At 42.0% G+C, this 11,665-nt stretch overlaps 1 protein-coding gene across 1 annotated transcript; it reads left to right on the forward strand.

The window, feature by feature from the left end:
- The first annotated feature begins 590 nt into the window (after positions 1 to 590).
- sox4b (SRY-box transcription factor 4b) lies at positions 591 to 5,156 on the forward strand. Its single transcript, XM_051406379.1, has one exon. It carries the CDS (start codon positions 1,189 to 1,191, stop codon positions 2,443 to 2,445), a length of 1,257 nt encoding a protein of 418 aa, XP_051262339.1. The 5' UTR covers positions 591 to 1,188; the 3' UTR covers positions 2,446 to 5,156.
- Positions 5,157 to 11,665: the final 6,509 nt, after the last annotated feature.

The raw sequence follows: 11,665 nt of genomic DNA on the forward strand, positions 1-11,665 counted from the left end.
ACCTTAAAGGTTTTACTCACCACATCTTTGTTACAGTGTAAACATTAGGTAATGCCTAACTACATCAGCTGCATTGCGCTGGCAAGTGTTTCTGGCTCTAGATTCTCTCTGTTCAGTATTACAGGTGCGCACCATTCATAACAGCAACACAGTCTGTAGTAGTGGGAAGAACAGGAGCTTAATATTACAGGGTATGTTTCTTTTCTTTAGCATTGTCCAGGCAACTCAGTGGTACAAACTGTGCTCAGTGTGAAAGTTTCCATACGGTAAAGTATACTTAACTTCCCATATAGCTGTATGTTAATGGTACACACATGGGCTGGCGGTAAGAGAGTAGAAGAGGGGGTTCCATAACATAAGCCAGTGTCTCTTTAAAAAAAATTGAAGTTTCTTGTTGTATTCTGGAATGAGGTCAGACACGAGGCTCCTCATTGCACGCGCTGATTATTATTAGATTCCATTTTTGGCCAATCAGAGCCGAGGGGGCGTGATTTTGGCACAGAGGCAGCGTAGCGACAGCGTCTGATTGGTTGATTTTTATCGCCGTTGTATCTCAGAGAAGGGATAAATGCAAGCAAGGGTGGCCGGGACTGGAGGGATGAAACTCGACTGCAGGTCTGCAGATGGAAGGCAGACAGTGTAACTCGCTCTAGGTTTCTTTTTTTTTTCCTCCCCAGCATGCATGGCTTTTGTTTCTAGCAGAGGGGACAGGGCTGATGCAGAGAAAAGCACTCATCTTATACACTGTACTTGGGAGCCCTTTGTAAGTGCCCGAGTGCACAGTGTGGCACTCTGTCTGCGCTCTGCAGTTGCATAGACTTATGTTCAGTCACCACACGGCTGAATTGATTTTATAACACGAGGGAGAGACTGAGAGAGACAGATAACAGGGTACTGAGTGGAGAGTGGGCAGTAGGGGCTGTTTTAACATCTACAGAAACTGGAAATTAAACTTTTTTTCTTTGCTTTTTTTTCCCCCACATCTAGCCTTTTTAAGGCTGCACTGGACTGAACTGTTTGCTGCACATCTCAGGAGTGAATTAATTCTTGCGCTTTTTTTGTACTCAGCTGCGAAGAGGGGGAGAAAAGAGCTGAGTGTGCTTTAAAGTGAATCGGAGGACCGAGGAGAGAGGGAGAGAGAGAAAGAGCAAGTACACCGCTCTCCCTCTGTGTGTATAACTGGGCAGCATGGTGCAGAAAATGAGCCACACAGAGAGCACCGCCGAGGCGCTGTCCTTTTTCGCCGGGGACTCGAGCTCCGACTCCGGGGCGTGCATGGACCTGGACCCGGCCGCCTCGCCTCTCTCCCCGGGCTCTACAGCTTCTTCCACCGCCGGGGACAAGCTGGGAGACAACCCGGCATGGTGTAAAACTCCCAGTGGCCACATCAAGAGACCCATGAACGCGTTTATGGTATGGTCACAGATCGAGAGGAGGAAGATCATGGAGCAGTCTCCGGACATGCACAACGCCGAGATCTCCAAGAGGCTGGGGAAGCGGTGGAAGCTGCTCAGGGACAGCGACAAGATCCCCTTCATCAGAGAGGCGGAGCGGCTCAGGCTCAAGCACATGGCGGACTATCCCGACTACAAGTACCGGCCGAGGAAGAAGGTCAAATCGAGCGCCTCAAAGCCTGGCAGCAGCGGCGACAAGGGTGAGAAACTCAACAGTAGCTCTAACAACACCAGCACTAAGACATCCTCATCATCGAGGAAGAACGGATCCAAATCACCCAGCAGCAGCAAACCCCATAAATCACTTTTCGGGAGCAGCAGCAGTAGCACCAAAGCATCACCGTTTGCCTCTGAGCACCCGTCAGAGCACCACCACAACTCTCTCTACAAGTCGAAATCTGTCTCCTCAGCAGCCAAGCAGATACCGGATGGCAAGAAGCCCAAGCGGGTGTACGTCTTCGGGAGCACCGCGGCCAGCCTGAGCGTAAGCCCCGCGTCCTCCGTGGTGGTCCCGGCCAGCCCGACGCTCAGCAGCTCGGCGGACTCCAGCGACCCGCTCAGCCTGTACGAAGACGCGGCCAGCGGCAGGGAGGAGGGCGCCGAGTCCCCCAGCAGCAGCGGCGGCAGCCTGGGCGGGTCTTCGGGGCGCCACGGCGGGCACACGTACAGCAGTCGACGGGCTTCGTCTCCTACTCCCTCCGGCTCTCACTCCTCCTCCGCCTCGTCCCGCTCGTCCTCCTCCTCTTCCTCCTCGGAGGACGAAGAGTTCGAAGACGACTTGCTCGACGTCAACGCGAGCCCCGGCTTCGATAGCATGTCGCTGGGGAGCTTTGGTTCCTCGGTGCTGGACAGGGACTTGGATTTGAACTTTGAGTCCGGCTCTGGGGGCTCCCACTTCGAGTTCCCCGACTACTGCACGCCCGAAGTCAGCGAGATGATCTCCGGGGACTGGCTGGAGTCCACCATATCCAACTTGGTGTTCACGTACTGAGTGAGCCAAAAACAAAAGGAAACAAAAAATAAACGACAGGTAGGCCTAAAGTCCTCCCAGCAAAACATGACCACAAAACACAACCAGGAGCTCCTGGTGCAGTGGGCTTAATAGTTTGTGTTCACCAGACTACTAAAAACCCACTGAAACTAGCCCCCGTCCCTTCTCGTCCTTTGTAGGCAAGAGTTGCAAATCGTTGGAAAGCTAAACTTTAAAGCGAATAAGTCGCTTTTTGTACTTTTCTTCGGATGCGTGGACCGGAGGGGGGGAACTTGGTTCAACCACAGAAGTGGAGGGAGTGCAACCCAGAGAGAGAGGGGGGAGAGAAGGAGAGACTGACTGAGGTTCCTGATAGTGAAACGCTCAGTCACCGAACTGTTTTTGAACTGAACAACTTAACTGTGATTGATTTGCACGTTACGCGGTCCGCCGTTCACTTAATCAATGTTGTTGCTGATTAAAAAAAGAAAAGAAAAAAAAAAAAAAAGAAAAGGGACATTTCACAACTTTTTACCAATCGCCAAGTGAACTTCACCACTAAAAGGTACAGAACCGGGACTGTCGTGCGACATTTTTTTTATTGTGGTGTGTCACCGAGAGGGATTTTTAATGAAACCGAGGTGGGTTGATGTTTTTTAAAAGTCAGAATATTTTCTCAAAAGCAAAAACATGTTAAGCATGATAGCCTACTTTGTTCCTATCTTGTGCTGAGATTTTCTGTGAGACTGTCGAGCAGTTTAAAAACTAGTATTAGGGTTATTTAAATGGATAGGTGGCGCTCGCTTTCGGTTCTTCTCTTTTTTTTATATATAAAAAAAGGACATTGAAATAATCACCAGCTGTTGTAATTTTTTCAAACTTCAGGATTCAAACGCAACTTCAAATCTGTGCTGAACTTTATACACGTGTTCTCTTCTATTCAGGACCAAAATTCTTTAATTTCAGATGATAGCTATAGAGAAATCCTCACCGATTTGTTTGTTTTTCATCCTCTGAGCTTTGTTTTGTACATGTTATTCAGATGCCATTTTATATGGGATGTTGTATTTATATACTGGGACAAGCATTTTTGACTTGATCATTTTTTTATTTCTTGTATAACATGATCTGGTCCTGTTTTTTTCTTACACGGTTGTTTGTCAGTATGTCTGTCTGTCACATTTCCTTCTCAGGCGAAGGGCTAGAGTTTTAAAAACACACAACTTTTTGATTTCATTTTATATTTAAATGTACACACTTTTTTGGACACTTAAAAGAGAGGAAACAGTTTGATTATTTTCTCAGTGTATTTTTGTACAAATCTATATAAAAAAAATGGGGGAGTCAACAATCGGTGTGTGTAGCCTACTAATACAGCTGTATTGGATTTCCTAATTTTTAGTACCCCGGCAGGCTGGCTTTTATGCTGCCTTCAAGTGCTCATGGTAAGCTCGTACTCATGACTTTTTATTGCCTGTTCAAATGCCTTTTCTAGGTACAGCCAGCAAAACAGACCTTACATCACTGTGGTGCCTATTGTTTGTTTTCAGAAGGCACCGAGCTACTTTTTACTGAAGTGACCGGGCAGAGGAGATAATATGAATCAGGTGTGTAATCGGTGTTAAATTCACTAATTTGGCAAACTTTCTTGGACTCTTACCAGCAAATGCTGACAATACTTCTTCAATGTCCAATCCCTGATCATCTCGTATTGTCAGTACAGGCATAAGATGATTAACCACCCAGTTATAAGGATGCAATTACGAATTTTCCGACAGCACTTGAAAGCAGCACCAGTCTTTGTAACAGCCTACCTTCTACGTTTACAGTGCCAGTCTGCAGGCTCCTTAAAGACACAGGAATGCATTATTTCTGGAGGCTATTCCTGTGGACCATGTGGGTTAACAGCTTCACTATCTTAAGCAGCCACTTGCTTTTGCATTTCCCATCAGACATCTTGCCTATGACAACAAATGAGGAGATTGTAGCTTTAAATTTGACTTATTTCTTGATGTTTTCATTAATTGATGTCAAATTTGCCAATCAACCACTGGATTGAACATGCTACCAATACAACAAGCAAACAACAAGGATGACAACATCAAGCATATTCAAATTTCTGACTTGAGTTCCGCAACACCTACTTGTACTGCGTTTCTCATTGTATTTGAATATATAATCTTTTCTACTTGTCGGCTAACTATTAGCTAATAATTGTTTTAGTATCTTTATGGCATGGTGAATAGCATTTGTATTTCAGATTCAGGTTATTAGCTGTTGTGTTTTTCAGAAAAAATGAAAAAATGAGGAAAAACGATGAAACGTGAACTCGATCTTTGTATATTTGACTGTATCATAAAGCAAAAAGATTGTGTGTTTATGTACGTTGTTGCTATCGAGGACAGGCACTGTCTAGAACTGCTATCTTTTACACATCCTTACTTACATTTAAGGTGGTCAGTTCAGGACTTTTTTTTATATATATATGAAAGCATTTTTAAATATATTGACTTTATTTTTCATCCATCCTGTGCAATATGCTGTGTAGAATTATCATTTATTGTCTCTAATCATGCCATAAACAAAGGAACCACCCTTTTTTTGGGACTCAGAGAAAGGGGGGAAACTCATGCCAGCTAAATTGTGTCCATTCACTGCCTGTCAGATTGTTGATATAAACTTGTGTACAGAACTTTTTCAAGGAAGGAAATAAATATCAGCTGGAACTGAAACTCTACAACTCTTTTCTTGATTCTTAAACTTTTGGTCTCTTTTTGGTTGTCAACGGTAGGAAAAAAGTGATATGTTTGTGTTTACATGTTAGTTTCCATACATAAGGAAGAAAAGGCTAATATCAACGCCTAATTATCATTACTAACTTTCTGGTATAAAAATAGAGTAGGAATTCAAAGCAAGAACACACAAGCAAAGCTATTTCTCAGCTCATCACTGCACCTGCTTTTGTAGCAGTTTCATTCTTAATGGCAACATAGCTGGGTACAAACAAAATGACAGTTGAAAGCAAACTTCACTATGGATTGGTTTTCAAAAGTGGTTAACATGGACACAAACATGGGGTGAGAAATAACTTGCTTTTGTGAAATCCACCCCACTCCCACTGTGAGGCAACTTTCTGCATCACAACCATAATCACTCCTTCATTAGAGGGAAGCAAAATGATAGTTGGCACTGCAGTGTGAAATGGAAATGAAAAGGCTATACAATCTATTGTTCATTTGCTTACCATCTACAGTCTGGAAAAGGGTGTTTAATATTGGGTTAGTATTGTCTACATCTGCATATGTTTTTGTTGTACACACCACGTCTTCTATTGAGTGTAAATGGCCCACGTGGTCTACGAAACATTTTGGAAAAGTCCTCACAGGGCTATGAAAAAGCCCACTTTTATTACCAGTTACAGCAATAGGCAGGACCGACTTTGAACAAGTCTTAGCAGGCTCCCCCTCTTTAGACCTGGGATGGTCTTGATTCTGTAAAACAGAAGCTTACTGCACCATTGTGGAGCCTAGATGTGTATATATAGACTAAGATTTAACAAATCAATAGGATTATTTTAATCCTATTGGGACACTTATTTGATGTGTTTTCATGTTAAGCCCCCATAAGGCTAAAGTCCACAGCTGGCATTCAAAATGTATCTTAGTAGGGTAGTATCTGAAACCTGGTTGTCCCATACCTATGACTATGTGGCCATATGACATAAAATCCCTGGTTCTATGCAGTCACAGTGGATGTGATTCTTAATGCACAGTTAAAAAAACAAAAAACAAAAAAAAAACAAAATACATCTAAAAACAGCACAACACAGCTAAATGCATCTGTTTAAACATCCATGCGACATTGATTTGTGGCTTAAAGGGTTAAGACTCAAATGCATTATGCATAAGGTAAAACATTTGTGTTACTGCATGAAAACACCAAGTAGTTTCGTGTCATTGACAGCAAACAAAATGCACAAACTGTAACCCTAACAGTGAATCACATTTATTAATCTGTTCGCCAGATTATTTTTTGGTTTGGAAATGTATCCTCAGAAATCCCAACAAATTACCAAATTATTAGTTTTTAAATTCACATCAATCTTTACAAGCATAAACATCAAAATGAATATCAATAGATGCATAGACAGATATATATTTACCTTGATATTTTACAAAACAGTCACTTTTAAACATGATGCAGTGGAGAACGCCTGCTGAAAAAATAAAAATGTAATGCTTGCATCCTTGGTAACATCGTCCTCTGGATAATATTCATATACTGACTCATCTAAAGCCAAGAATCCAACATGAAAAGCTAATCTGTGCTGACCAGTTGAAGCTTCACAGCAGAGGGCTGCTATTAATCTATACATTGATGGCTCGTGTATCCATGCACCTAAAGTCTTATTACACAGACTATGAAGAGATGGAGGTGAGCCGTTTTACCACCGTCCCCTGAGTAACAGCACTGTTTTATTACTAATGTGCTTCTTGAATAGTCAATTATGTTGCCCGCTTAGGTTTGTCTAATTGCCTAAAATGTATTCCTGCTGAAGAATAAAATGTTGCCCATTTACATCATTAATAAATACTAGGGTCACCTTAATTGGCTGAATGATAAGGGATAGCTGTAATAAAGGCTGTTTCTTGGAGAATACACAATTATTAGGTCAAAAGCTAAATTATCTTTGGCTTCATCCCAGGCAAACTGATGTTTTATTCTTTCTATTGTATTTTATTCTATTTTCTTCTAGCCTGTTGTATGTGCTGTATGCTGGCTGTCTGGTGTTCAGACAGTCATGATTTCCCTTCCCCCTCTCCCAGACAGACCCTTATTGTGGGGGAAGGGCTGGTTTAGCAGCAGTCAGCCAAGGGCCCTCCAGCATAGCTGACAAGCATGTCTGTCTGTCTACGGCTTGTGCGTGTGTGTGTGTGTGTGTGTGTGTGTGCATGTCTTTGAAATACAATGCATAAAATTAAACCACATGACATGGGGGTCCCTGCAGTAAGACCAGACACTGTATGCCAACCTCATACATCAGCAGATATATCTATAAAAGAAAAGACTATGTAACAATGTAACTTCCTTAATTTCGCAACTTTCAAGGAATCTTCAGCATGCAGTATGAAGCGTACAGTATTTGTTATAGCGCTATTATATATTATTGCATAACAGCTTAATCAGTTATGTGAGATTACTATGACTATGTGAAGTCATCATGTGTATGTGACAGATTTTTTAACGTTGTAATTGGATGTAAAATTACTTTGAGCATGTTGTTTTCTAATTTTTTTAATTATTTCTACTATACCATGTAATGTATGTAGCAAGTCATTTCAGGCAGTTCGTTATTTAGTGTATTTGCTGCACAACGCGCAGAAGCCAAATGTCTCTTCGGTATCATTCAAATTAATGCTCTTGTGCATTTCAAATTAGTTCAATTGCGTGTGTGTAATGAGTAGGTAAGTAGCAAGATGTTTAGCATGTATTTCATAAAATTGTAATGTCAAAATCAGGTTCACTTTATTCAGCATATACAATATTACATACAGTAATTGGCCTTGGTGTCATGAGTAACAGTAACAGGTTGACAGGAGAGGAGATGACGATAAGTTTAAGACACAAAACAGACAACACATGTAATTGTCTGTATTTTATACAATACGTTCAACATTCAGTAGCTACATGCAAAAAGCAGCACTGCAGCTATGTTTGCAGCTGCAGAGGGAACACTGTGAGTGTGTACTAGTGCAGTAACCCATAACTGATTTTATGAAGCTGCTATAAGCCCTTGCAGTATTTCAGCAATATGCAGATATCTGCATTTTATCTGAGCTTAATTGGCTGTGTGTAGATACTTACTTTACACTACATGTAAACATTGCCTTCTTTTTGGCTGGCAGTCATATGCATTTTGTAACACCTGGTGTATATTACTTCATTTCTTTAACACCCTGACCGTAAATATGTATCATACGGGGAGATAATATCTTCAGTGTGTGGTATAATCTTGCAAATTTCCTCACAGCTCCAGCACTTCTCTGTGTGTGTGTTAAGCTCCTCTAAGCTGTATGTAGCCTGTTCAGTGTGCAGTCTCATGCCTGGCTCAGCTGACTCCTCAGTGGGAGATATGCAGGCAGCAGCCAGGGCAGAGCAGAGCGGAGCAGAACAGGCTGACTGCTGGAGTCAGTGGCCCAGTAAAACCACAGCGGGGAGGATAAGAGCTCTGCCGGAGGGGGGTGAGAGAGGTATGACTGTATCTCCATGTGTGCCTGTCTGTATATGTAGCTGTTCTGCGCACAGCCCAAAAGGGGGTGGATGGTGCAGTGATGGTAGGGATTATATTTCTTCTCTCTCTGTTCTATGCATTTTTAAAAACATATTTTCTGTGTCTGTCTTTGTACTAACACCTTGTGTTTCTGTTTTCAGTTCACACAGGTTTCCTTCTCCTTTTTCATTATTTATTTTTTCTGTCTGACATACGAATGGAGGACGCAGTGGTGGTGGTGTCTGTTATCTTAAGTTTTCTAGCCTCTACCTGACTGGATCTGTCTGTGCATCTGAGATGTTCCCCGAGGCTTGCATTGATGCAAACAGAAACATCACGCACACTGAAACACACAGACAAGTTCCTGTTTGTTTGTCTGGTTTGTTTTCAGGACCCAGGTAGTAGAGGGTGATAGTGGTATACTTTCTGTGTGTCTGTCTGCCAAGTAGAACTACCTGTCTGTTTTTGTGTCTGTCTGGAAGCAAGTTCAGTAAAACAGGCAGGGCCACACAGACTGCATTTTTATCTGTCTTTGAACTTGTTGCCCAATGACTGTCAGTGCGTGTCTATAGTGTGTCTGATTAATTTATTTCTCTGGGGTATGTAAATATTACAGTCAGGACAAAGAGGTAGACGTACACCTGGTGGAGCACGACTTCCTCTCTGCCTCTGCTTTTCTTTCATGTTTACTCTACTTTAATCCCTCGCTCTCCTGCCTCCCCTCCCAGCACCACTGACTTTGACACCAATAGCATCGACTTTCACCTCCTGTGTTCATCTTGTGTTATTATAAAGCTGGAAATTACCTTGCTAAAAGGTTATGCACAATGCTTTGTTGAAACCCCCCCCACACACACACTCATGCATAGGAAAGTGGTTTGACCACATGTGTACAGAACTCTGACAGATGCTCGATCTCACCTTTTGATACAAAAACGAACAGATCCTTACCTGTTACACCTTACATTTTAGGGTTCGTAATTAGCAGCGGGTGTTAATAAAACACTGTTGAGACTTAAGAAGAAAAGAAGTAATAATGCAGGTCTAGTTTATAAACTACCCAATTTTCATGCACATGGATTTAAACAATTAATCTAGTTATAAATGATCAAATTAATTGAGCACAATTAAATAATTAAATAATAATAGTATTTATTACCATACCTATGTAAAAACAAAAAGCTATAAACTGAGAATCAGAAAGATACATTTTGAAACCTCACAAGCTTATAGAGTCCAAATGGTGATGAAAATTATGCTTTTCAGTTGAAGAGGTTCCACCTTGTAGCAGCAGCACTGCTCCTTGTCATTATTTATATTTACTGCTACTCTGCGCATTACAAAACAAAGAGACCTTTTTTTCTTTTGTGTCTTCCTTTGTTCCCCAGCTGCTGTCCAGACACAATAGTAGTCTCCAGGCGTTGCATCCAGGAAAGTTTTTGTCTGCCAGCTACTGTATGTGTATACAAACACTGATACAAGAGAAACAGAAAAGAAAGAAATTATGAAGCAGAGTGTTCAATGTGACAGTTTTAAGTGCTACTTTTAGTGGCCATGAGAATAAAAGAGAAAGAGAAAGAAACAGCCCACAGAGACCTGCAACATGCAAGCAGGTGGCAAAGAAGCATGAGTGTGTAAATGATTGCAGACCCAATAAAATGCTCAAATAATAAATTACATCAAATGAATTAAAATTAGATAAATGCATGTTTCAGGACAGATGGACAGATGAATTCACTGATAAGGGGAAAACTAAATTCAACTCATTAAGTGAAGTTGGTGAGCTTCAATAAATAAATAAATAAATCCCTTAAACCAAACGATTAACCACCACACTCCCCGTTAGAAATCCCACATATGTACAGTCCGACTATACTGTTGTGTGCATAGTTGTTTGACTTTGAGAGGGCGGGACTCTTTGGAGAGCGAAATGAACTAGGCGCGGCCAAAAGGAGCCCCATCCATCTATCACACGTGTAGACAAAGGGGGACTCCACAACACAAAGCTAGATGTGTCCTCTCAAACTTTTTCCACGACGCACGGCGACGCGCGCAGACCAAGCCATCCACAGGTGAGTTGTCTGCTGCCTTTGCTCGCAGCCCCGGAGCGATTTTCGAATTTATTTCCAGTTAAAAGTTGCTGCTGTAGTTGGTGCGTCAGCGCTCAAACTTGAGCACAAAGCAGGAGAGAGGGAGAGAGAGACATAGAGAAATAGAGGCAGCGAGGAGAGAGAGAGCGAGAGGAGCGGTCCCCTTTTCCTTTGTCTGATGCGGGGCGCTTTGAGGAGACAACTTGAGGGGATGCTCAGGCACGCATCTTCATAACGCTCAATAATGCTCAACATTATGATACTTAGAATTCATTGTCAGTGAGCTTTGGTGGAGGTGAGATGGAGTTTGTGCTGCTGCCGAATTTTTGTCTCTTGGGGATGTTGCGACGTAAGACAAAGCAACTGCCTGTCAGAAGTTTGCGGAGAGAAGGACCGTTTATGCACGCTGGGAAAAAAAAGACTAATTGACAAGTATTACTTCATAAATAGTTTGTAAATAGTTGTTTTTCCCTCGTGCACCAGTTTTATGATAGTGGTGTTCGCGGTCTTGCGAAGTTGCCAGTGCAGTGTGGGAATTCAGAACAATGCAATCAGGTGTAAAGTCTCCAAGAAACAAAACAGTGGGACAGAATTAAACTTGTTGCACGAATAAGGAAACATGTTTGGAGGCAGAAAATATGTACACAAATTAGGTTGGTCTTGAAAATCACTTAGAAACTTGTTACAGTTTATTGCAAACAGAGCAACAGGTATAAGTCGGTGCAGCTTCTTTGTTACAGTAAAGGCTCCTTTGTTCTCAGTCCATACAAAGAAAAGCAGCAGAAACGAGCGCAAATCCACAAGGAAGCAACTTTTTTGAACGCTTAGAATGATTTTCATGGGATAAAAAATATTTTGAATTTAGTTGTTTCATCTCTAA

This window comes from Dicentrarchus labrax, unplaced genomic scaffold (genome assembly GCF_905237075.1).
Source record: "Dicentrarchus labrax unplaced genomic scaffold, dlabrax2021, whole genome shotgun sequence".
In the NCBI taxonomy this organism is placed as follows: domain Eukaryota; kingdom Metazoa; phylum Chordata; class Actinopteri; family Moronidae; genus Dicentrarchus; species Dicentrarchus labrax.

What these genes read in the sequence shown, in the direction of transcription:
- sox4b (XM_051406379.1), top strand. Translation starts at nt 1,189, where the DNA reads ATGGTGCAGAAAATGAGCCACACAGAGAGCACCGCCGAGGCGCTGTCC.